This window comes from Leptopilina boulardi, unplaced genomic scaffold, assembly GCF_019393585.1.
Source record: "Leptopilina boulardi isolate dan_hultmark-lab unplaced genomic scaffold, ZJU_Lbou_2.1 LbouV2_327, whole genome shotgun sequence".
NCBI lineage: Eukaryota > Metazoa > Arthropoda > Insecta > Hymenoptera > Figitidae > Leptopilina > Leptopilina boulardi.
The window spans coordinates 1,515,546-1,542,482 of NW_026137893.1; the positions used below are offsets into that span (position 1 = coordinate 1,515,546).

At 21.1% G+C, this 26,937-nt stretch overlaps 2 protein-coding genes across 2 annotated transcripts; both read right to left on the reverse strand.

The window, feature by feature from the left end:
• Positions 1 to 1,111: 1,111 nt before the first annotated feature.
• LOC127284951 (glutamate-rich WD repeat-containing protein 1) lies at positions 1,112 to 8,249 on the reverse strand. Its single transcript, XM_051310679.1, has 4 exons — positions 8,072 to 8,249; positions 4,337 to 4,886; positions 3,846 to 4,244; positions 1,112 to 1,650 (listed from the first exon to the last, which is right to left on the reverse strand). The coding sequence occupies exons 2-4, from the start codon at positions 4,864 to 4,866 to the stop codon at positions 1,161 to 1,163; spliced, it is 1,419 nt and encodes a 472-aa protein (XP_051166636.1). The 5' UTR covers positions 4,867 to 4,886; positions 8,072 to 8,249; the 3' UTR covers positions 1,112 to 1,160.
• Positions 8,250 to 17,722: 9,473 nt separating this feature from the next.
• On the reverse strand, positions 17,723 to 24,308 carry LOC127284947 (luciferin 4-monooxygenase-like). The gene is made up of 5 exons (XM_051310674.1): positions 23,539 to 24,308; positions 20,438 to 21,237; positions 19,912 to 20,081; positions 18,243 to 18,647; positions 17,723 to 18,102 (listed from the first exon to the last, which is right to left on the reverse strand). Exons 1-5 carry the CDS (start codon positions 23,665 to 23,667, stop codon positions 17,981 to 17,983), a joined length of 1,626 nt encoding a protein of 541 aa, XP_051166631.1. The 5' UTR covers positions 23,668 to 24,308; the 3' UTR covers positions 17,723 to 17,980.
• Between the last annotated feature and the right edge of the window lie 2,629 nt (positions 24,309 to 26,937).

A 26,937-nucleotide genomic window follows, 5' to 3' on the forward strand; every position in this document is an offset into this window, starting at 1 on the left:
TTAATAATAATCCTTTTCGAAGGGTTAAAGTTGAAATTTTTAGAAATAACTAAATTTCAAAACATATTGTTAATTTTCAAACAATTATTAAATTTTACAGAACTAAAAATAATTTATCAAACAATTTTTGGAAAACATTTTTTAAATTTAATTAATTTTGAATTCAAATTTTTGAAAATAATGAAATTTTATTTGATTTTAAATTTGGAAAATAATTGAATTTTAGTTCATTTTGAATTGAAAATTTTGTGAAATAATTGAATTTGAATTGAAATTTTGGATAATAATTTAATTGAAGTATATTTTTGATTGAAAATTTGGATAATTAATTTTGAATAGAAATTTTAGAAAATAATTGAATTTTATTTCATTTTAAATTGAAAACTTGGTAAATAATTAAATTTTAAATTGAAAATTTTGGATAATTATTGAATTTTAATTGATTTTGAATTAAAATTTCGGGTAATAATTGAATTTTAGATTATTTTGAATTGAAATTTTTAAAAAAATAATTCAATTTTGTGATATTTTTTTTAAATTATAAATAATTGTTAAATTTCATAAAAATTTTAATTGAAAAATAATTTTGATATAATTGAATTTGTGATGTATTTAATTAAAATTATTAAAAATAATAAATTTAGTGAAGTATCATTTTAGTTCAAAATTTGTTAAATAATAATTGAATTGAAGAAGATCTGAAGAAGATCTACATTTTATACTAAAAAAATGTATTTTATTTACATTTTTTTTCAAATGTAAAAAAAAATGTCGCATTTTATTAAAATAAGTCGATAAAAGTGTTATTTTTGAAAAAAGTCGGAAAAAGTCGTATAATTTTGCTAGTAAATAATAAAATAATAAAAATTAAATATTAATTACTATTAAGACAAAAATAAGACATTTAATTCTTTTTAAACATTATATAAATCAGAATTTTCGTTTTTCACATTTTGACGACTTCAAATGCTTCTAACTCGGAACAAAATTAATTTCAAATATTTTGCCACATGAAAAAAGTTGTTAAGAATGCCAAAAACTACAAAGTTACAAAAATTGACTGAAAGAAAGAAGGGGTTTAAAATAATTTTCTTCATTCTCTTAAATGAAATAAATTTATAAAAATCTTTTTTATTTTTTTAAAAATAAATTTTAATTTATTACACAGAAATAGTTCTAAAAATATTAAAACCCGATAGAGCTGTTGAGATGAGTGTTCCAGGACATTGTGAATGCCAATGAAGTTCTTTGATGTCAGTTTGTCCTTGATGAATAAAAAGAAGTTGCGGTGGTAAATGAAGTAATTCTGAACTTTGTTGTGATTGTTCATTATCGACTTCTAATGATAAATCCCATTGTGCAATTTGATCGTCAGCACCACCAGAGGCAAAAACTGATGCATCCTCCGGATGCCATTCGACTGTTGTAATTGGCGCTGTATGATGTTTAAATGTTGCAACAGGAGTTGGTTTACCGCTGCTAAATTGACGTAAATCCCATACGGAAACAACTCCATCATCACCACCAGACACGAGAAATCGACATTCTTTTCGATTCCAAGAAATAACATTTATATCAGCTGTATGAGCTTCTGCTGCTGTTATCATACAAGCAGAATGTGGATTTGCTCTTGTATCCCAAATTTTTATACTAAAAAATGGAAAATATGAAATTTTTTTTTAAAAATGTTCAACTTTTTGATGCACAATGTTTAAAAAATAGAAACACAGGCCACAAATTTTAAAATTTTTATTTAAGTAGGACAAATTTCTAAGAAAAAATTTTTAAAGTTCTATTTTTAAATTTTTTGAAGTCTGGTTTAAGCACTTTATTCAAATTTAAAATTTTTTCATAGTTTTTGGTTTTGATGGTCAACAAAATTTTAGACAATACTTAATCAAGTTTTACAGATTTTTAAATAATAATTTTGGAAGAGTTAAAGTTGAAATTTTTAGAAATAATTGAATTTCAAAAGATTGTGTTAATTTTCAGACAATAATTAAATTTTATAGAACTAAAAATAATTTATCAATTAATTTGAGATAAAATTTTTTTAAAGTAATTGAATTTTCAAAGATTTACAATTTAGATTTTTAAAATTAATTGAATTTCAAGTGATTTTTAATTAAAATTTTTTTTATGATTTTACTAAAAAAATTTTTAGAAATTGCAAACAAAAATACAATAATTTGAAAACTTTTTAAGTGAAAAATGGTTTCAGGAAGTTGAATTTTCGTAGAATATTTTAAAAATAATTGAATTTCAGAAGAGTTATAATTAAAATTATTGAATTTCAAAAAATTTTAGATGGATAATAGAAATAATTAAATTTTAGAAGCTTTTAAATTGAAATTTTTGAAAATAATTGAATTTCAAAAGATTGAGTTAAATTTAAGACAACAGGGTGTCTAACAACTGCTAGGAAAAAAATTCCCTGACTTTTCCATGACCTAAATTACAATAAAAAATTTTTATTTTTACCAAATAAAATTTATTTTGTTACAATTAAATCATTTACCTGTCTATTATCCACTAATTTCATATGTATTTGAACCAAATAAGTATTATTATTATTATTTATTAAGCATCAGCCTTTCGGCCCAGAAGTGGACTTGGTTTAATACAAAATTAAAAATATATTGAACCAAATAAGTAATGTTTCGTAAAAAATAAAATATTTAAGTGAAATAAATAAACTAATTGGGGACGTAGAAATATTCTCAACATTTAATTTAAAACAATTTTTACGGCGTCAAATCTTAAATTATCAAATTTTTATTTAGTAAAATTATATGAAGCAGATTTTCTAGTACATCGAAATTCAAATTAATACAATTTCAATTTAACGGAATTTATGTCAAGAAAAATAATTGCATAAAGAAAAACTTTTTTAACAGAATTGTTATTTTAGTAAATTTCGATTTTGCCAAAATATTGACTTAACAGAATTGTCTTTAAATAAATCCACAATTAACAGAATTTCTATCAAGGTGACCGCAAAATTTTATTTTCCAAATTCCCTGACTTTTCCCTGACTAATTTTTTATTTTCCCTAACTAAAAAATTTTTGAATTATTTAATATTCTGTATTGCTGATTGAAATTTTTATAATGCTTTTTAAGTAACAATTTTATTCATAAAGGAAACGATAAGATAATTAAACATTGTTTGTTAACAAAATTTTATTATATTTAAAACTTTTATTATAAAAAAAGTAAATACTTTGAAAAATGAAAGATCTGACGGCACCATTATAATGAACTATATTACAAAAACGTCTAAATAAAAAAAACTGAATTGAATCAAAATTCCCTGACTTTTCCCTGATTTCCAGTTTTTCCCTGACTTGCGGCCACCCTGAATTCTATTTAACAAAGTTTTTATTAAAGAAAATTTTAATTCCAACTAATTCTTATTTAACAGAATTTTTATTTAAGAAAAATTCTACCTAGTTCTTTTTTTGTCAATTTTTATAGACATAAATTTTGTTAAATTGAAATTATATTAATTTAAAATTTTAAAAGAAGTATTAGAATTTATTAGAAATCACATACAAAAATTGAATTCCAAAAGTTTTTATAATTAAAAAATGTTTTCAGATAATTGAATTCGTCAAGAATTTCATTGAAATTAATATAAATTATTAATTTAGAGAATTTTTGTTACAAATTTTTTAAATAATTAAAATAAAGAAGATCTGCATTTTATACTAAAGAAACGTATTTTGTTTAAAAATTTCGTAAAAAAATGTAAACAAAAAAAGTTAAAAAAGTTGCATTTTATTAAAATAGGTTTTTGAAAAAAAAATATATTCCGAGGCCTGAAACAAAAAAAGGGTTTCTTACCTTTTGTCCACTGAACAGGAGGCTAAGACATTTCTTTCACTAGGAGACCATTGTAAATCTTCGACACTATGTGGTGCATGTGAATTATAAGGTCGTTGATCAACGTGCCACTCATTTCCTTCGCCATAATTCCATATGTGAATATTACCTTTACAATCACCGGATGCTAAACAACCATCTTTAGTTGGACACCAATCTAAACCATAGCCTTCAGTTAAATGTCCTTTAAATGTAAAAAGAGGTTTCACTGCATTCTCTGATTTTTCAGATTTTTTTCTATAAGTTTCCAATAATTGAGGATCGTCCAATGCTTTCAATTGTTCATTTAAATCCCAAATATTAATACGTCCCAATTCACTCCAACTTGCCGCTAAAGTTGTATTATTCATTCGAGTACATCTATAAAAGAAAAAGAAAATTTTATTCAATATAAAGTTTCTAAAAATGTTTCTTAGTTTTAATGTAAAAAATAAATTGCTAATTTTTGTTACCTAATTCTATTAACGCATCCCTGATGATTTATTAATGCTAATTTCATTTTAGGATTTTTTTCACTTTCATTTTCTGAATCACTCGATTCATCATTTGATTCATCGTCAGAATTAATTTCATCTTCATTTTTACCAGTTAAATTTGTTATTTTCATTACTAGAATATTATTAACATGAGCTTTTGCAGCTTGTGTTCCAGCTAATAGATACATTGAAAGTGGATATGATTCACGTGATGTTCCTAAATTATCTCGAATAACATCAAAACTAAGACAAGGCGCTCCTGTTTGTGCACGATGTAACATTCTGTATGTACTTTTATCATAATCTAAATCTTCGCCTTTTTTCAATGGTTGACCTGGTAGATAAATTTTTTCTTCACCCTCTTTACATTCTTCATTGTCATCATCATCACTGTCTTCTTCATTCATTGATTCATTAGAACTATCTTCTTCATCGTCTTCTTCTTCTTCTTCTTCCTCTTCTTCACCTTCCATTTCATTATCAGAAATTACAGGATCTACTTCCATTTTAATTTTTGTTTTTTTAACTAAAACAGCCATGAGATAGATAAAATAAAAAGTGTCATCAAAATTACTTAGTTATTGGCGAAATTTAAAATTTTTATTAATTACCAATTATCTTCAAAAAGTAGTCATTTATTTTCATAAAATTAAATTTTTTATTCTTATTTTAAGTGATAGTGACCAGTATATTTAAATTCAATAATTTTTGGCATCTTAAAAAAACAACTGAAAATGTTTGATTATTACATTTATGCAATTATATTTAGAATATTTTAGAATTCAACTAAGAGTAATTGAAGATTTTTGAAAAAAATTTCAAGTTCATTAGGAACTGAAAAATTCTCAAGATTTGAATTCGTAAAAAAATTAAAAAAGAATTTTAACTTAAAAATAAATTTTTTCAAATCATTTTAAAGTACATTTTCTTTTTTACATATTACCTATATATTTTTGCTTTTTAATTTTGGAATTTTTTTTTCTTTTATTTATTTAGATTTACACTATAAAAGCCGAAAAAGTATCTTTTTTTTAATTACAAAAATCGAATTTATTAATAAAAGATGAATAATACTAAAAATTCGAAGAAAGGAACTTTTTTACCATTTGTTAAAAATATTAAAAAATTTTTAATTAAAATCTTTTATCAGTGATTGAAGAATTAATAGTTCAAAATTTGGATAAATTGAAACTTAAATTAATTATAATTTGTTAAAATTGAAATTCGAACAATTTGAAACTTAAATTATATAATAATAAAATGCTTGGTCTGTCCTTCTGTCCTAACTTGAAGTTGGCCTTTTCTGATTTCACTTGTTTTTTTGAATAGTAATCTTATGACGTATCAAATTTTGACAAATTCTTTTTCTCATTTTTGCCAAAGTTGTATAATTGTGTTTCCAAATTTCGGAATAAGTTTCTTTAAAATTCCAAATTCCAAAATTCAATTCACGAAGCTGAAGTACACAACGTTTACCAACGAAATTTTTTTTAAAGTTGTATATTCATTCAAAAATTGTATACAAATACAAAAAATTTATGATGATAAAAAGATGCGCCAGAAAATTTCGTACAAGATAGTAATTTGAAAAAAATTTATTTTTAAAAATTAATTTTTAAGGTACCAGGGGCCAACGAATATCTATTAAATATTAATTATAAAAATACAGGCCTCGAATCAACTTAAAGACACAAAAAGTCGTTTTAGTCGATTTATATTCAAAAAAAAAGTGAAATGGATTTTGAGTGAGAATGGTCAAGGAGAGGTATGGATGAGAGAAATGGAAGCGATGAGAGAAGAGAGAATGGAAGGGAGAGCATAGGGTTTTTAAAGTAATGTAATTAAGGGAGGGAATCGTTTTTATTTGGGGTTAATTGACGAAGCCAAAAGGGCAAAAGGAAACTGGAAACGGAAGCCCGGCACTGGCGAATAGTGAGGTTAATTAGATAAGTTGCGCTTTAGATTTAAGATTGTATTTAGGATATAAGTTTCTAATGTATTTGGGTCCTCAAACCCTGCTTAAGGCAGGGAGAGTAAATAAATAAAAAAAAATAAAAATTTTTTTTTAATAATAATCCTTTTCGAAGGGTTAAAGTTGAAATTTTTAGAAATAATTAAATTTCAAAAGATATTGTTAATTTTCAAACAATTATTAAATTTTACAGAACTAAAAATAATTTATTAAACAATTTTTGGAAAACATTTTTTTAAATTTAATTGAATTTTCAAAGATTTAAAATTGAGATTTTTGAAATTAATTGAAACTTTAAGTGTTTTGTAATTAAAATTTTAGATGATTTTACTAAAAATTTATTAGAAAATGAGGACAAAATACAATAATTTGAAAATCATTTTTAATTGAAAAATGGTTTCAGATAGTTAAATTTTCAAAGAATATTATTAAAATAGTTAAAAATAATTGAATTTCCTTAGAGTTATAATTAAAATTATTAAATTTCAAAAAAAAAAATTTTCGATGGAAAATTTTAGAAATATTTAAATTTTAGATGCTTTTAAATTCAAATTATTGAAAATTCAATTAATTTTGAATTCCAAGTTTTGAGAATAATTAAATTTTATTTGATTTAAAATTTGGAAAATAATTGAATTTCAGTTCATTTTGAATTGAAAATTTTGGAAAATAATTGAATTTTAATTGAAATTTTGGATAATAATTTAATTGAAGTACATTTTTGATTGAAAATTTGGATAATTAATTTTGAATAGAAATTTTAGAAAATAATTGAATATTGTTTTATTTTAAATTGAAAACTTGGTAAATAATAAAATTTTAAATTGAAAATTTTGGATAATTATTGGATTTTTAATTGATTTTGAATTAAAATTTCGGGTAATAATTGAATTTTAGTTTATTTTGAATTGAAATTTTTAAAAAATAATTCAATTTTATTGTGATATTTTTTTTTAAATTATAAACAATTGTTAAATTTCATAAAAATTTGAATTGAAAAATAATTTTGATATAATTGAATTTGTGATGTATTTCATTAAAATTATTAAAAATAATTAATTTAGTGAAAAATCATTTTAATTCAAAATTTGTTAAATAATTGAATTGAAGAAGATCTGAAGAAGATCTACATTATATACTAAAAAAAGGTATTTTATTTACATTTTTTTCAAATGTAAAAAAAAATGTCGCGTTTTATTAAAAGAAGTCGATAAAAGTCGTATTTTTGAAAAAAGTCGGAAAAAGTCGTATAATCCGAGGCCTGTAAACATATAATTTTCATTATTATCATTTAATATGTAATAATATTCTAATAAATTAAATTATTATTGATAATATTAATCTTCAATTTTTTTATTACAAACAATGAAATATTCAATTTGGCGCGCTTGCGCGCGTTTAATTTTGCTAGTTAATTGTAATTTGTTAAAATTGAAATTCGAACAATTTGAAACATAAATCAATTAAAATTTAGATAAATTAAAATTCGAATAATAATATGCAATCCGTGTAATTATAGTTATTAAAAATTTTAGGTTTTAAAAAACTAAAATTACATTACACACTATTTTTTGAAGTATATTATATAAAGAAAAAAAATTAGCCTACATTTAAAGAATATTCCCTTAAATAAAAAATATATTTTACACAAAGATAAAATATAGAATCGTTTATGAATGCGCCACGAGTCTTTATTTAGGGTTATGTATTAATATATAAATATGTAATTTGAAACTTACGTTGTATAGTGTTTTATTAATTTCTTCAAATTTTTGCTATCACTTATTTTCACCTCTAAATATGTTACCAATTCTTTAACAAAATAATAATAATAATATTTATTATATGTATTAAATGTGTTAATACACGTTTTTTAAAGTTCACGTGTTTGCACTATAAACAGCGTAAAGGCATAAACTAAAATTCATTAATCTTAAACTCATGGTGATTGAATTAATAGCGCATTCAGTTAACTGCTTTCAAAGCGCTTTTGCTTGGAGTGAAAGCACTTTTTGCTTTGCCTCGAAGCACTGCGTGACGTCATGTAAGCAACTGCTTTGCTTTGGAGCACAGCAGATTGGCGCGAAATATGAATTAAAATAAATTTTAGAATTAATAATTATAAAATATTTCTGTTATTTAAATATAAACGTAAATTATATTATTATTAATGTAAAAAATAATTAATAATAATATATATTTATGTTATATTAAATGTAACCTTAAAATAAATTATTATTAATGTTATAATTAATAAATTTTATTATTATTGTAAACATAATTGAATAGCGACAGAAGTTTGAATTTTTAGTTTTTAAAAATTTAGTTTTATTTAAAAACTTATTAAAGAATTAAGGAGGTTCAACCCATTAACATAACCTCAAACTAAAAAGTAGTTTTTAACAGAAGTAAAAATATGTTTAAAATTTATTGCATCTAAATTCGACAGATCCAATTTTACAAATTTTGGAAAAAAAATATTTTGAGTTAAAATTGGCATACAAATTATCATTGTTCACTAACTTTTAAGAAGAAAAACAAAATGTTTATTAATTATTATTTAACAACAAATTTTAATTGAAAATAATTTTTTTCCAAAACTGTACAATTGGATCTGTCGAATTTGGGTGTAATAAAATTTAAATATATTTTTAGTTCTGTTAAAAACTACTTTTTAGTTTGAGGTTATGTTAATGGGTTGAACCTCCTTAATTGTTTTTCTCATAGTACATATATTACAGTTTTAAATTTATAAAATTTATACTTAACAGAATTTCTATGTAATACATTTTTTATTTAACAGAATATTCTTTCATCGTAATTTACATTTAGCACACTTTTCATTCAAAAGAAGTTTTTTTTTACACGAATTTTTATTTCTTAGAATTATTATTAAACAAAATTTCGTCTGAGTCGAATTTTTAAATGCCAATCATAATAAAATTGATTAATTAATTACTTATTAATTATAACATTAATAATAATTTATTTTAAGGTTACATTTAATATAACATAAATATATATTATTATTATTAATTATTTATTACATTAATAATAATTTAATTTAGGTTTATATTTAATAACAGATAAATATTTTATAATTATTAATTTAAAATTTATTTGAATTCATATTTCGCGCCAATCTGCTGTGCTCCAAAGCAAAGTGCTTCGAAGCAGTAACGCTTTGCCTCAAAGCAGTTTTGTCAAACCGAATACGCCACTACTGCTCGAAGCGCTTTCAAAGCACTCGAAGCAGTTAAGTGAATGCGCTATAAGTGACTCGAGGTTTGAACACATTTATACTTTAACTATAATCCACCAGAGTATAGCGCTGCAATCAATAAAGGTTGAGCAGAATAAAAGTTCGATATGTACAACTTTTCGGAAGAATAATTTCAAATTTATTTTATTATTATTATTATACCAACCCCTTGTGTTTTCAAGTTAAGGTTTAACAGTTTTTAAAATTGTTTTAAGAATTGTAAATTTCAACAGTTTGTGAAATTCTTTGGTAAAGATTGTAAAGAAAAACTTTTAATTATTATCGCCCTATAAAAACGGCACTGAACGTGAAAATGATAAACATTTGATTTTAAAATACTTTTTTCTCGAAACACAGACAGTTTTTGCAAAAACGACCAACATACTAAGGATCCTTATCTTATAAATTTCTAAAATCCAAAAGATTGTGCTAATTTATGCAAAAAAAAGCGATATATAAATTGTAACGCGCTCTGAAGAAAGGTACCTAAGAAGCAAAAAAATTGTAGGTTATGTTTATAATCTTTGAAGTAAATTTTTTTTCTGGTATTTTTCACTTTAATTATTTTTTTTATCTGTGAAGAAAATTTATTCGTATGAAATGATAAATATTTAAATTTTAAATATCCGCTATTTATAAATTTAAATAAACAATAGTTTTAAGGGAATATTACTATTTTTTTATTATAATGATAATTTAACTTTGTTTATATAAGAAACTAAAGTTAAAGGTAAAATTATTTTTTTCAAAAAGAAAATATTTTGAAAATTAAGTTTTACAATTATATATATCACAAATTTTATTGTTTAAATAAAGTACGTCGATAATAATATATCAAAAATAAACAATTATGTGAGCGAATGTTTTTATAGAAACATAAAATTTTTAACACTATATGGAATTTCACTTACAAATATTTATTGCAAAATTGATGTTACTTATTGATTTGTAAATTACAGTCCTATGAGATCATTTACATAAATATTATGTACATCCTATACATATTTAGTTTTCATGTACATATTAATATCGATTTTTCAACAAATTTAAAATTTCTTTAACATTCTAGTTCAAATGTGTTATGACCAAAATAATGAAAAGTTTAATAAATTTATATAGAAGTTTTCAAATTTAAATTAATAGGACAAAAGAAAAATTTAAAGACAAAAAGAAATTGATATTATTTAAAGGTAAAAAATTTAGGGAATCCAATACGTATTTAATCTATTTTGTATTCTTAATACTTAATTGAGGGTCCCAATCAAAGAATCGATTATAATTTTTTGAAACTAAAAATCACTGACTCGTAAATTCAAAATAATAAAGATTTGAATCTCATTTTTCTGCAGGGTATTTTCACGCATTCTTTATAAAAATAAATACTCGCAGAAAATTAAAATTCAACACTTTTTTTTTATTCAGAGAGGCCAACGATTTCAAGTTTTAAAAAGTTGTAACCGTTTCTTTGATCTGGACCCTCAATTACAGGCCTCGGATTATATGACTTTTTTTTTAATTATTTAACAAATTTTTAACAAACATTCTCTAATTTAATTATTTTTAATAATTTTAATCAAATTCTTCACGAATTCAATTATCTTAAACTATTTTTCAATTAAAAATTTTATGAAATTCAATTTTTGTCTAAAATTAAAAAAAAAATCAAATAAAATAACAAAAATTTCAATTCAAAATAATAATAATAATAAATAAATAAATAATAAATAATAATAATAAATACCTAAATAAATAATAAATAATAATTTTCAAAAAATTTCAATTTAAAACCACTCTAAAATTTTCCATCTAAAATTTTCTGAAAAATAATTTCAACTATATAACTTTTTTGAAATTCAATTACTTTTAATGATTTTTATAATATTCTTTGAAATTTTAATTCTGTAAAATTTAATTATTGTCTGTTATTTAACAAACAGTCAAACTAACTCTTCAAAAATTCAATTATTTTTAATAATTTTAATATATTTTTTTATATTTTTATATATTTTTAAAAATTTAACTATTTAAAAAGTTTCAAACAAAAACTCTAAAATTATATCGTCAGAAATTAAAAAAAAAAACTGTAGCAGTTTAAATTTGCAGAAAATTTATTTCAAACTTAAAATCTTCTGCAATTCAATTATTTTAAAAAAAATTTAATTTAAAAATTTTTAGAACTTAATTATTGTTCGACAATTTTTTGACCATTAAAACTAAAAAGTACACCAAAATTTTAAATTGAAATAAATTGCTTAAATTAGACTTCAAAAAAAATTTAAAAATGAAACTTTAAAATTTTTTTTAGAAATTTGTTCTATTTAATTAAAATTTTGAAAATTTATTCCAAATAAATTTTTTTGCTAATATTCTTATGGAATTATTGTTATTAAGGAATTAATACAATGAATTTAATGTCTCATAACATTAGTTATTTAAAGTAAGATATTTATTAACTTATTATTTAATTTAATTAAAATAAAAAAAATCGAGTTTTTAGACTTTTTTTAAGAATGTAAATCGACTAAAACGATTTTTCTTGTGCCTTAAAGTCAATACGAGGCCTGCAATTATGAATTAAAATTATTTATAAAAATTTTTCATATTTAAACTATATAATTATATATATATTATATATTATATTATATTATTATTATTATATATTATATAAAATTTTTTACGGCGTCGAATATTAAATTATCGAATTTCTATTTAGAAAAATTGTATAAAGAGGATTTTATATTATGCAAAATTTTCAATTTACATTTAACTAAAAATCGATTTAAAAGAATTTCTATTTAGCAGAACTCTTATAAAACATTTTTTCTAATACTTTTTTAAAATTTTAAATTAATATAATTTCAATTTTACGAAATTTATGTCTATAAAAATTGACAAAAAAAAACTAAGTAGAATTTTTCTTAAATGAGAATTCTGTTAAATAAGAATTAGTTCGAATTAAAATTTTCTTTAATAAAAACTTTGTTAATTAATAATTTTGTTAAATAGAAATTCTGTTAATTGTGGATTTATTCAATGATAATTTTGTTAAGTAAATATTTTGATAAATCGAAATTTACTAAAATAAAAATTCTGTTAAAAAAATTTTTCTTTATGCAATTTTTATTGACATAAATTCCGTTAAATTGAAATTGTATTAATTTGAAATTCCATGTATTAGAAAATCTGCTTTATATAATTTTACTAAATAAAAATTTAATAATTTATGATTTGACTCCGTAAAAATTGTTTTAAATTAAATGTTGAGAATATTTCTACGTCCCCAATTAGTTTATTTATTTCACTTAAATATTTTATTTTTTACGAAACATTATTTATTTGGTTCAAATACATATGAAGTTAGTGGATAATAGACAGATAACTGATTTAATTGTATCAAAATAAATTTTATTTGAACAAAATAAAATTTGTTAGTGTAATTTAGGTCAGGGAATTTTTTTCCTAGCAGTTGTTAGACACCCTGTCAAATTTAAAATCTTTTGCACTTCAATTATTTAAAAAAAATTTAATTTAAAAATTTGTAAAACTTAATTATTGTTCGACAATTTTTTGACCATTAAAACTAAAAAGTACACAAAAATTTTAAATTGGAATAAATTGCTTAAATTAGACTTCAAAAAATTTAAAAAATAGAACTTTAAGAATTGTTTTTTAGAAATTTGTTCAATTTAATTAAAATTTCGAAAATTTATTCACAATAAATTTTCTTACTAATATTCTTATAGAATTCTTGTGATTAAGAAATTAATACAATGAATTTAATGTCTAATAAAGCTATTTAAAGTAAAATATTTATTAACTAATTATTAAATTTAATTAAAATAAAAAAATAGACTTTTTCGACTTTTTTTAGAATGTAAATCGACTGAAACGACTTTTTTTTGTGCTTTAAAGTCGATCCGAGGCCTGAAATTTTGAATTAAAATTATTTATAAAAATTTTTCATATTTAAACTAATTGTTTCAATTCAATTTATATAATTTTACATTTCTGACCGCTATTACTGTGTATTTGTGAAAAATTTTCATCGATTTTTCTATAAAATATCTTAATTATTTAACAATTAATTCAATCTTTCAGAATCAAAGAAATTTAAGACAGAAAACAAACATGAACATTTCAACAGTATTTCTATTCATTCTTTATTGTATCAGCAAAGAAATAATAAAAGCAAATCAAGCATGGCTTTACATAGCAAATGTTTTAAAACATGATACTAAAATAAATCAACTGCTTTTGTTGTACGAAAACAATATCATCAGTACAGGAATTTTTCAAATTTCAAAAAATATTTCTAGAACGATACCAATACAAGTTGTTGATTTCATCAAAATCAGAGAAGAAAAAAAACATAAACTACCAATACCTGAGTATTTAATTCAAACAACAACAATCGTTATTATTCCAAGCCAAAATAATTACGGAAACTCATCCAATTTATTCAATGTATTAAAAATAATTGCTGAATTGTCCCATCCAAAAACACGTCCAAAAATTCTAATTGTTACTCAAGTCACAAGACAAACGAAATATGAAGAATTTTTTAAATTATTGTGGTATAAACAATTTTTGGATGTCACGATACTTCAGCTTAAAATGCAGCAAAATAATTGTATACTCAAACAATGTATTGAACCGAAAATTGTTAATCTACATTACTACAATCCATTTACTGAAAGTTTTTATAAAAAAATATTTTCAAAAAATAGCATTCTATTTCCTCAAAAGCTTCGTGATATGAATGGCTACAAAATCACAGTTGGCCTCTTTCACTATCCACCTTATGTTTTTACAAATCGAAATTCTAATGGAGAATTAAATGTTCATGGACCTGATGTCAATTTAATGGAATTTTTTTCAAATGCAATGAATTTTAATTTAGAAAAAAAGATATATAATTTAACAAATTGGACTCCAATAAATTGCACAAAAGAATACAATTCCGGTGGTTCGAGAGATTTGATATACAATGATATTCAATTAACAGCTATTCAGTCTGCTATGATTAGAACATGTTTTAGTAAATTTACCCTCAGCAGTCGAGGTACGCGAATGTTAAATTTCATTTTTCTCGTTCCAATTTTACCAAATGAAGAACAACTATTGTCAACTGAATGGAATTTAATGAATGTAATTGGTATCATTTGTTTGATTTTGATGCCATGGTTGATAGGTAAATCATGTAAATTTGATCGACAACAATGGCAACTAATGTACGTTATTCAAATGATATTGGGTATGAGCATTCCACAAGAACCAAAGAAATCTCTAGAGAGAATAGTATTTTTAATAATGATGTTTTTCTTTTTTATACAATCATCATATGTATTTACAACATTTTCCAGTCTTCAATTGCAAAAGACAACTTTTAGAAAAATGGAAACACTTGAAGATTTATTAGCTGCAAATTTAACAATAATTATACATGGCAATGGACAAATTAATAAAGAAAATAAAGACAATGATACATATCAATTATTGATGAAGAATGCAATTTATTCGAAGGAATCATTGGAAAAATGTGCACAAATATTGATGGATTATCGAAATATTTCTTGTAATGGAAGAGAAGATATTGCACGTTTAATTATTCAGAAAATTAAAAATACAAATAAACAGGAGAGGATAAAAATTTTGAAAGAAGTTGGTCAAGTAAGACCAAGTGGATTATATCATGCTGGTGGATCACCTTTTACAAGGCAAATTGAGTTTGTTACATCTATTCTTATTGAATCTGGTATCAGCGAAAAGTGGGATACTAAGTACATTCCAAAAGTATTGTTTCAGGAAAATCAAAGCGAAATGTTTAATCAAGAAAGCTCTCTAATTTCCAAGGGTTTGCATTTGACGATTGTTCTCCTTCTTGTTGGATTTTCGTTTTCATGTCTTATTTTAGCTGTTGAAATAATGATTCATAAATGTTTGAATCGTTAGTCTAATTTGATAGAGTCTTTCCTTATGAAAAATAATTACTGCAATGATTATTATTGGATTACATTTAACAGAAAATTACGATTCCATTGAAAATTAAAAGAAAAATTATTGTAATAAAAAAATACTTCTCGTGAAAAAATTACTGGAGTTTCTAGTAATTCTGTAATTATTCCAGTAATATTATCACTGTAGTTATCCCAATAATTATGCCATTAATTAATCCTAGTAATGATTCCAGTAATTTTTCATAAATGAGATTTAGTTATTGAAATTTTTTCCCTGACTCTTATGAGAATATTTCAAGAGGTTTTCAATTCACTAAAATTTTAATAATTGTCTACAGTTTTTCAAAAAATTTTCACCAATTCAAAACGAAAGTTTCAATTAATAATCTATTGAAATTGAATTATTTTAAAAAATTTTTAACTCGAACTCTTCTAAAATTTAATTACATTCTAAATTTTCTATCTAAAATTCTTTGTTGAATAGTTAAATTTTAATAATTTTAATCAATATTTTCGAAAATTCAATTATTTAAAACAATTTTCCAATTCAAAATTCTCCAAAGTTTAATTATTGTTTAAAGCTTATAAAATATTTACAGAAATTTCAATTTACGAAAATTTTAATTAAATTGAAATTCAATTAGTTAAAAAAAATTTCACTATTGCTCTTCCAAAACTTAATTGTTTCTAAAATTTTTAACTTTAATTACATTTTTTAATTAATTATTTCTAATAACTTTAATCAAGTTTTTTAAAAATTCAATTACATAAAACGTTTTTTAATTAATTAATTCTTTAAAATTAAATTTTTATTTATATAATTTTTAAAAAATTTCAATAATTTAAGTTTATTAAAATTTTTTAATTGAAAATTTCAAAAATCAAAAATTCAATTTTTTAAAACATTTTTTAATTGAAAATTTTCTGTAATTCAATTATATCTAAAAATTTTATTTAAAATTCTTCGCTAAATTAGTTTTTTTTAATGAATTTAATTATTATATTAAATTATTTTCATTAATTAAACAATTCTTTGTTTAATTAATTATTTAAACAGTTTTTATTCAATTTTTTAAAAAATTCAATTATTCAAATCGTTTTTTAATTAATGTTTATACTTACAACAAAATTATAATTTTTGAAATCTTAAAAAATGCAATTATTTTTAAAAATCTTAACTGTAACTCTATCAAAATTCAATTATTTAGAAAATATTTCAGTTGAAAATTCTCTAAAATTCAATTATTGTCTGAAATTTGTAAAAAAAATGTCTATAATTTAAATTTATAAAAGTTTCAATTGAAAATCTCCTGAATTTTAATTATTTCTAAAAAATTTTAAATCAAACTTTTCTAAATTAAATTGTTTTTAAAATTTTAATTAAAAAGTCTTCTGAAATTCAATTATTTTTTAAAAATATTGTTCTGAAACTGAATTAAAATCTTGAGAATTTGTTTCAATTTAATTCGGTGGTTTTTGAAAATATTTCTGTGAAACATTTTTATTAAGGAATTAATAAATTTCATTTAATTTCTAATAACAAATTGTTAATAATAAAAAAATATTTATCAACTAATTAAATTTATGGAAAATAAAAAAATTGACTTTTTAGACTTTTCTTGTAATGTAAATCGACTAAAAAATGACTTTTTTTTCTTTCTAAAGTCGATCCGAGGCTTACAATTATAAAAAAAAATGTAAGACAATAATTTTTAGAAGCAAAAGTTTGAATTGAAAATTTCAAAAATTATAATTTTAGTAGCATTTTTAGATATTTGATATTTTTCCAGTACTTTTCATAAAATTCCCTGACTTTCCATGATTTCCCTGATCCGTGGCAACCCTGAAAAATGTATTTTTTAATTGAAAAAAATGTGTGACAATCTTTTATTTTACTATAAAGAATTTTATTTTACTTCTTCAGATTGAGTGATCAAAAAATTTATTCTTAAAAAATTGCTTTTTTGGAAAGGACTAAAATCGTATTGTCGCAATATTGAATTTTCTTCAAATATGCAATTTTTTGAAAATAATTTTTTTTAAATAAAATATTAATACTCTAACACATAACTGCGATTCCTTACAATTTTTTTTTTTTATTTCTTTTAATAACTTTTAATTTAACGCGTTAATGGGAATATTAAATAAAACAATTTTCATTTGGAAAACAATTCCCTTTTTTTAATTAACAAGTTTATTTTTACACAAAATACACAAAAAAAAAAATTTACAATTATAAATTGAAGTACAGAATTTGGTAGCCCTTTTTTATAGTACAAGAAAAACGAAAAAATTAGTAAAAACTTTTATAATGTGCAATAAATTGTATTATTACAGAATAAAAAAGTTTATCTTCTAATATAATATGTATAAAGAATTAATTCACTGACTAAATAATATATTAACTATTAAATCGACAATTGATTTTCTTACAAACGTGATTTTAATAAATTTCGTAATTCTCGTCGTAGAATTTTACCAGATGGATTTTTTGGAATGGCTTCAACAAATCGAACTCCTCCTCGTAATTTTTTTCCAACTGAGACTCGTTCTGCAAAAAAAAAAAAAAAAAAAATGACAGAAATAGTTTGATAATTCAATGAACAAAAATCGATATATTAATAAAATAGACAATTTTGAAACTATATATATACTTTTCGTGAATATGATAATAATAATTGTGCAATTTACCATTAACGTATTGAATTATTTCCACGGGTGAAACATTAACACCAGATTGTTTAACTATAAAAGCTAGAGGCAATTCTCCAGCAAGTTCATCGGGTAATCCAACAACAGCAGCATCTTTAATTGCTGGATGTGTCAATAAAATGGCTTCGAGCTCAGCTGGTGGCACTTGAAATCCTTTATATTTAATAAGTTCCTTTACTCTGTCGACAATATAAAAATATCCTTCTTCATCGTAATATCCAACGTCACCGGTGTGAAGAAAACCGTCCTCATCGATTGTAGCATGCGTTGCTTCTTCATCATCGCAATATCCTTTCATAATTGTTTCTCCTTTAAAACACAATTCTCCCTCGCACAATGGACCCAATGGCTCGTTCGATTTGCTATCCAATGAAATTACTTTTGCTGCAAAAAAAAATAAATTTTTCTTTTTTTTATTTTGAAAAATAATTAACTAATTGTCGCAAGTTTACGCATTATCTCTAGCAACTTTTGACAAAAATAAAAATTCACCTTTTTCAAGGTTTTCAAAGACCAAACTTTCAATTGAAATATTGAAGTATTTTTATTACATCCATATAATTATTTCACAAAAAAATTTTAATAAAATTCTTTTCGGATATTGTATCATTTTTTAGAAATTTTAATTATCTTCTTCGATAATTGAATTATTTAAACAATTTCCCTTTAACAAATATTGATATTCAATAATTGATTTCTTCGTGGAGGAACTACCAAAATTTTTTAAATTCGACTTTTTTTTATGTCTTTCGACCTCAGGAATACAAAAGACACATTTTTAAAATTTAGCAGCAGGTTTTTTAATTACCAGAGAATTTTTTTTTATTTGTATAAAAGTTGCATTAAAAATTTTTCAGAAATGTAATTTTTAATAAAAATTATTGCTGCTTTATCAAATACAAATAATATTAAATTATTTTCAAAAATCTAAATAAAATATGTTCAAAAATTTCTATAAAGTTTTTCCACACATACATTCAAATATTTTAAAAATGTTTAATATTGCAAATCTTCTACAATTTAATTACTGACAAAAAATTTAATTAATAATCTTTCGAAAATGTAATTATTTAAAAAAATTTTAACTAAAAAAAACCTTCGACAAATTAATTATTTTTTATCAAGTTCTTCGAAAAGGTAAATTATTTAAACAAATTTTTTTTGAATTAAAAATTCTGTACAATTCAATTATTGCTAAAAATTTGTAAGCAATTTTTGAAAAATTTATTTTATTTGTTTATTTTTATTTATTTTCAACAATTTAAATATTTTTGGAAATTTAATTAATTCTAAAAAATCATAACTGTGACTTTTCTAAATTTTAATGAGTTAGAAATTTTTTATCCAAAATTATGGATCGAATTAATTATTCTTAGTAATCCGGGTTACTATAAAAATTTTATTTCTTTTTTTCCTGACTTTTTGCCTGATTTCCAGTTAGAATTAAAATTTTGTTCCCTGACCTCAATGAAAATATTTCAAGAGATTTTCAATTATAAAAAAAATTAAGACATTAATTTTTAGAGGCAAAAGTTTGAATTGAAAATTTCAAAAATTATAATTTTAGTAGCATTTTTAGAAATTTGATATTTTTCCAGTTAATTTTTATAAAATTGTTTTTAATGAAATAAAATATTAAATTTCTCACCAATAACTCCATGAACCAAAATTCCAACACTGTTTGGTTTAGGAATATCAAAAGAACTAACTACACTTAAAGTAGCTTCCGTTAATCCATAACCAGTTTTAATAAATGGCACATTTAGCCTTTTTTGAACAGCCTGTGCAATTTCTTTAGACAATGGAGCAGCTCCACATCTGAAATATTTAAAGGAAAATTAAATTTTTGTTCAATTACAGAAAAAAGATAATAAAATTTTTCTAATTAACAAAATGAAAACAATTTTTTTATTTTGTTTTTTTAATTAATTTTTTTTAAAGAAGTTTTTTAAAACAATATTTTTTTACAAGAAAAAAACTTAAAATAAAAACCAAATTTAAAGTAAAAAAAAAAATAAATAAAAATCTAAGGAAAAATTACAAATTAGTTTTCTTTTTTAAACTTGCAGAAAAAAAATTTGTAAAACTTTGTAAAATTACACTAATAGAGAAAATAAATCTAATTAAAAAAATAAAAATAAATCAAAAAATTTTTAAATACATCTTCAACTTACGCAATTTCCTTCACACATGACAAGTCATATTCATCGACAATTGGACTTTTAGCCAAAAACACCATAAGCGGTGGGACCAGAGTCAATGAATCAATTTTATATTTTGAAATTGCCGTCAAAAAAAGACGTTCGTCAAAACGCGACAAAACAATTAATTTCGAGCCATTTGCAAAAATCAAAAACGAAACAAATAATCCATAAGCGTGAAATAATGGCAATAAACCTAAAACGCTTGTATTATCACTCAATTTTAATGAACGAGATTCAGCAAAACTTCTCAATTGAATTAAAACATTTTTATCCGTTAACATTACGCCTTTTGGTAAACCAGTTGTTCCACTGGAACATGCAATTATCGAGACATGCTCATTTTTATTGATTTTTGGTAATTGAAAATTTTTCAATGAATAATCAGATACTTTTGATATTAATTCAACGATATTGGGAATTCCTGAATTTGTAATTTCATAAAGTAAAATAATTTTTGGTGACCATGATAAATTGTTAATTAATTTTCTCATTATTGGCAAAACAAATGCCGAGACAAAAATAAATTTTGGCTTTGAAATATTTAAACTGTGTATTAATTCACGTTCCGTGTACATTGGATTTAATGGACAAATTGTTGTACCAAGGAAAATACTCGATAATACGGCAATGCTAAAATTTAAATTATTCTCGCTACAAATGGCAATTCGATCATTTATTTGTAGTCCCAATTTTTTTAAATATGTCGCTAATTTTAAACTTTTCTCCAAAACCTCTCTGTGTGATAATTCTTCTCCTGTTTCCATATTTATCTGCAAATGAAAAAAAAAATTTTATTGGAAAATAAAAAATATTTTATTTTCAAATTTTTATTTTCAAATGACTTCAATTTTTTTTTTATAATTGCAATTTTTTGGCTATTCAAAATTAAAATTATTAGAAATTACAAAAATTACTAGATATTTATTATCAATTCTCAAAAAATTTAATGAAATTCATTTTAAAAAAATACAATCATTTTCTAAATTTTTCATAAAAAAAAAGAAAAAAAAATTTTGAAAATTCAATTTTATTTTCAATATTTTAATTCAAATTTTCCAGAAACTTAATTATTTCATAATTTTGAATAAATTTCTCGAAAACTGAATTATTACAAAACCTTTTAAAATTAAAATGAGAAAAACTTTAAATTCCAATTGTTTCAAAATAAAATTCTTTCTTTCATATAAAATAAAATTATTTTATTTTCAAAATATAATTTCAACTAAAACTCTCTTTGCAAATTTTTATCATTTTTAGAAAATGTAATCAACTTCTTCAATAACATTTTTATTTAAACAATTTCTTAATGAAAAATATATTGCTTTTAATACATTAATATATGGTAATCCCCATGAGAATTTATTTATCAAAAAAAAAATGTAATAATAAATTTTTCATAAATTTAAATATTATTAAAAACTTTGCAGCTTTTTGAAATAATATATCAATTATTATTTTCAAAAATATAAATTACATTTTTTTTTCAAAAATTCGTTGAAAGTTTTTTACATACATTTAAATATTTTAAAAATGTTCAATAGGTATTGCAAATTTTCTAAAATTTTATAGCTAATCTTGCAAAATTTAATAATTAATAAAATTTTTCACTAAATTTTTTTGACAATTAATAATTTTTAAACACTAAAATTCTTTTGACAAATAATTGATTTTCAATCAATTTAATAAAATTTAATTACATATTTAAAAAAAAATTTGAATTTTCATTATTTTCAATAATTGAAATTTTCTGAAATTCAATTAATTCTAAAAATTATAACTGACTTTTCCAAATTTGAATGATTTATAAATGTTTTTAGCCAAAAATTTAGAACCAAATTAATTATTCTTAATAATTTTAATAGTTTTTAGCAAATACAATTATTAAAAAAAAATTATTAAATTAAAAATTCTCAAAAAAAATCAATTATTTTATGTTTGTCAAAAAATGTTCAGGAATTCAAATTTATAATAAATTACAAATTAAATTCTCTTGAAAATCAATCATGTCTAAAAATCTAAATTGTAAATTTTGAAAAATCCAATAATTTTTATTAATTTTTCTAAATATTTTTTACCTGTTTGGGTGTTAATGATTATAAAATATGCCGAATATTTGTTAAAAATCAGAAATTTATTTAATTAATCGAATTTGAATGAAATTCAAACAACAATACAAAAATTTAACAATAAAATTCGAGACAAACAATTTTAATAAAAATTTTAATAATTTTAGAGCATATTTTGAAAATTCAAGATAATTTTAAGATTTTTAATGAAAAAAAAAATAAATTAAAGGAAAATTCAAAGATTTTATTAGCTGAAAACCCTGACTCAATTTTTTGCTACATTAAAATTCAAATTATTTTACATTTTGGAAAATTAAGGTACAATATAATTATTTTCAAATACAATAATTTATTTTTCAATTATAAAATTATTCAAATAATTGGAAATTAAAACTCAAAATAATTTGATTATTAGAATAAAAAAAAAATTTATTCTTTTATTTTTAAATAACAAGTTTAAAAATTTAAAAAAAGCAAAAAGAAGAAAAAATATAAAATATAAAGTAGATTAAAATTTTAAATTTTGTAAAAAAAAAAAATTGTTTACTGTCATTTGCGATTATAAATAGTAAATAAAGATATGTAAAATAAAAAAATTGTTTATTATTTCCTTTGAATATTAATGTATTGCGATATTTTTAAAATATATAATAATAATATATTATAAATTATAATAATAATATATTATAAATTATAATAATAATAATTATTATAATAAATGATAGATAAATAAAAAAACAACAAAAATTAAATAAATAAAACAAATAAATAATATTAATAATATTTTAATAAATAAAAAAAAAACTATAAAGCAGAAATTTAAAATAAAACAGGTATTTATAATTAAATTATTCAATACTAATATTATAATTGAATAAATATCGAGGAAATTTTTTTTTCAATATCAAAGAATGAATATTTAAATCCAATGCAAAGAAAACTAAATAAAAAAAAACACTAGATTTACTTAAAAAAAAAAAAATAATTACGAAATAATTATCTCACCAGTGCAGTTGACGAACCATGTTTTCCCATGGTTTCCAAAAAATATTCCCCAATCGATTCATAGGGAAATTCTTTTTCATACGGTGGACCATAAATAATGTTATCTTTTATTTTTGTATTATTCTGCATTATTGCAAATAATTTCACTATTTCGACAATATATTAAATAATATTATATGATATTTAATTTATGAATTCACCTCCTTTGGAGAAAATTATGTTCACTTGCTGAAGACTAGATAAAAAAAAATAGTAAAACAATTACTATTCTAATTTGTCAATTAAATTAAAATACTTTTTTAAAAAAAATTATTTTGATGCACTGTCATTCTTCATTTAATGATAAAAATAAATAATCTAATTCGAATCACCGCTTTTTTATGACTTGTTATCAGAGAACATTATTATTATATATGTATTACAGAGTATCAGCTGCACCGTGACTCTAGAAACATTGATCGTAGCGGAAAACTAATGCACGACTACTATACTCGCTTTTGAAAAGTCGCAGAGAACCGCTCTCCCTCGAAGTTGAATTATTATTGTCCTCTCTATACTCTCATCGTTTTATTGTTGGAAATCTATTGACATACCAACTGCCAACTGCCGCCGAACTTTAGAGAGAATATTGAGAATAAAAGATTCGGAAATAAACACGTGCGGATGCAAGAAATATTTTCTTGGAAACTTTCTGTTAAGTACACATTGGAGAGAAAAAAAAAATTAAATTTCTACAGCCTTGGAATACCAGTCTCATATTATCAGATATATATATTATACTCATATTATTGAACAAAAGTTGATAATGTATGATTAATTACTTTTTTACCTTTGTTTTTTTTTCTTCTTTGCTACAACTTCGATGACAATTATTATATTTTTCAAAATTTATTGTTATAATTATTTTGGGGGCGCTTTTTTAATTTTTGTTAAAAAAAATTATTTTTTAATCGAAATTTTACTCAATTCTTCGAAATTTATAATCAAATACTTTTGTAAATTACATTTTAATTTTCTATAAAAATAATTAGTTAAAATTTTAATTTGAAAAAATTTTATTAAATATAATTATTAATTATTTTTTAGAACGAATTATCATTTTTCGAATTAAAATTTGACAGAATTTTTATTTTACAGAATTTCTATTTAGAAAATTTTTATTTTAAAAAATTGTAATTTAAACGAATATTATAATTTAGCAAAAAATTCTAATTAAACATAAATTTTTGGTATTTCTAATTTTTAAATATCAGAATTTACAATTCACCGAATTTTCTTTCTTTCTTTTTTTTTTGAATTTTCATTTGTACGAATTGTTATTTAATAGAATTCTTTAATAGCGGAATTTACATTTGTCCGAAACTGCAATTGACAGAAAAAAATAATCAACAAAAAGATTTCGGCGCGAATTTTAGAATTAACCAATCACAATTTTCTTGAGTAAATTCTAATTGGTTAATTTTAAAATTCCCTAATTCGAAAATAAAAATTTAAGTAAAAATTCGTTTAAAAAGAAAATATTCTGTCAAATCTTAATTCGAAAAATAATAATTCATCTAAAAAATAATTATAACTAATATAATTCTTTAAAATGAAAATTTTAACTAATAATTTTTATGTGAAATTCAAACATTTATTTTAATTTAATAACCAGTCGGAAGTTTAATTTCAAAATTGAATTTTTAGTCGTTTTCAATTTATTTAAGTAAAAGAAAAAAAAACAGTAAAATCGATTGATTGATTTATTTGATTTTATAAACAATTCTTTTTTATATATAGATGTGGAGCGGCGCCGGTATCTGAAAATATTAAAGAAGCAGTGCAAAAGAAATTTAAACTTCCGTTTATTAGAAACGGCTATGGATTAACGGAAACTACAGTTTCATTAATGAATTCATGTAACAAATTAAAATCTGAAAGTGTCGGAATTTTACGACCAGGATTAAAAGGTTAGAAAAATATTATTATTATTATTATTATTAAACAAATTTTTTGCATCTTTAATTTTTCAAATAGAACTCGAAATTTTTGAAAAATTAAAATTCGATTTTTATTCATAATTTAAATTATTTTAATTGTTAATTTCTTTTTACACTTTTTTCATGATTCTCAATATTCAATAATATTTTAATGTCAAAAAACACTACTTTCGCATAAACAGAAAAAAGTTTAGAATGTGAAAAATTAGATCTGAAGAAAAGTTTATTTATCAGAAACTGAATTTAAAAAAAAAAATTTCAAAATTTGATCACTTCGGTTTTGAGAAAATCACTTTTTATAAATAATTTCAATTTTTTAGATGCTTCCGTTGTAAATATTAAAATTATTAAAAAATAATTACACTTTTGGAAGAGTTATATTTGAAATTTTTAAAAATAATTAAATTTCAAATGATTTTTTTTTATTTTAGACAATAATTAAATTTTACAGAATTGAAAATAATTTATCGATTAATTTTAGATAACACTTTTTAATAGTAATTGAGTTTTCAAAGATTTACAATTTAAATTTTTGAAATTAATTGAACTTTAAGTGATTTTTAATTGAAATGTTTGGTGATGAAGAATTTATTATAGAAATTACAAACCAAAATTAAATTTTAAATTTTTTAAATGAAAAATGCTTTGAAGTAATTGAATTTGCGAAGAATATTATAAAAATCATTTAAAATCGTTAAATTTTTGAAGAGTTACCTACAGTTGACATTTTTAGAAATAATTAAATTTTAGATTTTAAATTGAAATTTTTCAAAATAATTGAATTCAAGTGATTTTGAATTGAAATATTTTGGTGATTTCTATTGCGGAAAAATTTATTAGAAATTACAGACAAAAATTAAATTTCAAAAATTTTTAATTCAAAAATCATTTGAAATAATTGAATTTTCGAAGAATATTATAAAATCATTAAAAATAATTGAATTTCGGAAGAGTTATAATTGAAATTATTACATTTCAAAAAGTTTTAGATGGAAAATTTTAAAAAATAATTAAATTTTGAAAAGGTTTTAAATTAAAATTTTTTGGTAATTTTATTTTTAAATTGTAAACAATTGTTGAATTTCATAAAATTTTTAATTGTATAATAATTAAAAATAATTGAATTTGAAAATAAAAATTCGTCTAAAAAAATATCTACTAAAATTCTTTAAAATAAAAATTCTAAGAATTTCTTTTTATGGAAAATTTCACTACCCCCCCCCCACCGCTTTTTTAAAATAACTTTTACAATAATTATAATGCAATATATTAATTTATAATAATTAGAATTTTTATTTTAAAAAATTGCAACAGATAAAATTTTCTTTAAGTTGAATTTTCATTTTTCAAAATTTCTCTTCAATCGAATTTAAATTAGCCTGAATTTTTATTTAAATAAATTTTTTAAATCCTCCAATTT

Excerpts from the sequence above, each read along its gene's own strand:
- LOC127284951 (XM_051310679.1), bottom strand. The coding sequence starts at position 4,866 with ATGGAAGTAGATCCTGTAATTTCTGATAATGAAATGGAAGGTGAAGAA. Across the intron at positions 4,245-4,336 it reads GGATGCGTTAATAGAATTAG|ATGTACTCGAATGAATAATA; the intron begins GTAACAAAAATT and ends TTTCTTTTATAG. Across the intron at positions 1,651-3,845 it reads TCCTGTTCAGTGGACAAAAG|TATAAAAATTTGGGATACAA; the intron begins GTAAGAAACCCT and ends TCCATTTTTTAG.
- LOC127284947 (XM_051310674.1), bottom strand. The coding sequence starts at position 23,667 with ATGCAGAATAATACAAAAATAAAAGATAACATTATTTATGGTCCACCG. Across the intron at positions 18,648-19,911 it reads TTTGGTTCATGGAGTTATTG|CAAAAGTAATTTCATTGGAT; the intron begins GTGAGAAATTTA and ends TTTTTTTTGCAG. Across the intron at positions 18,103-18,242 it reads AATAATTCAATACGTTAATG|AACGAGTCTCAGTTGGAAAA; the intron begins GTAAATTGCACA and ends TTTTTTTTGCAG.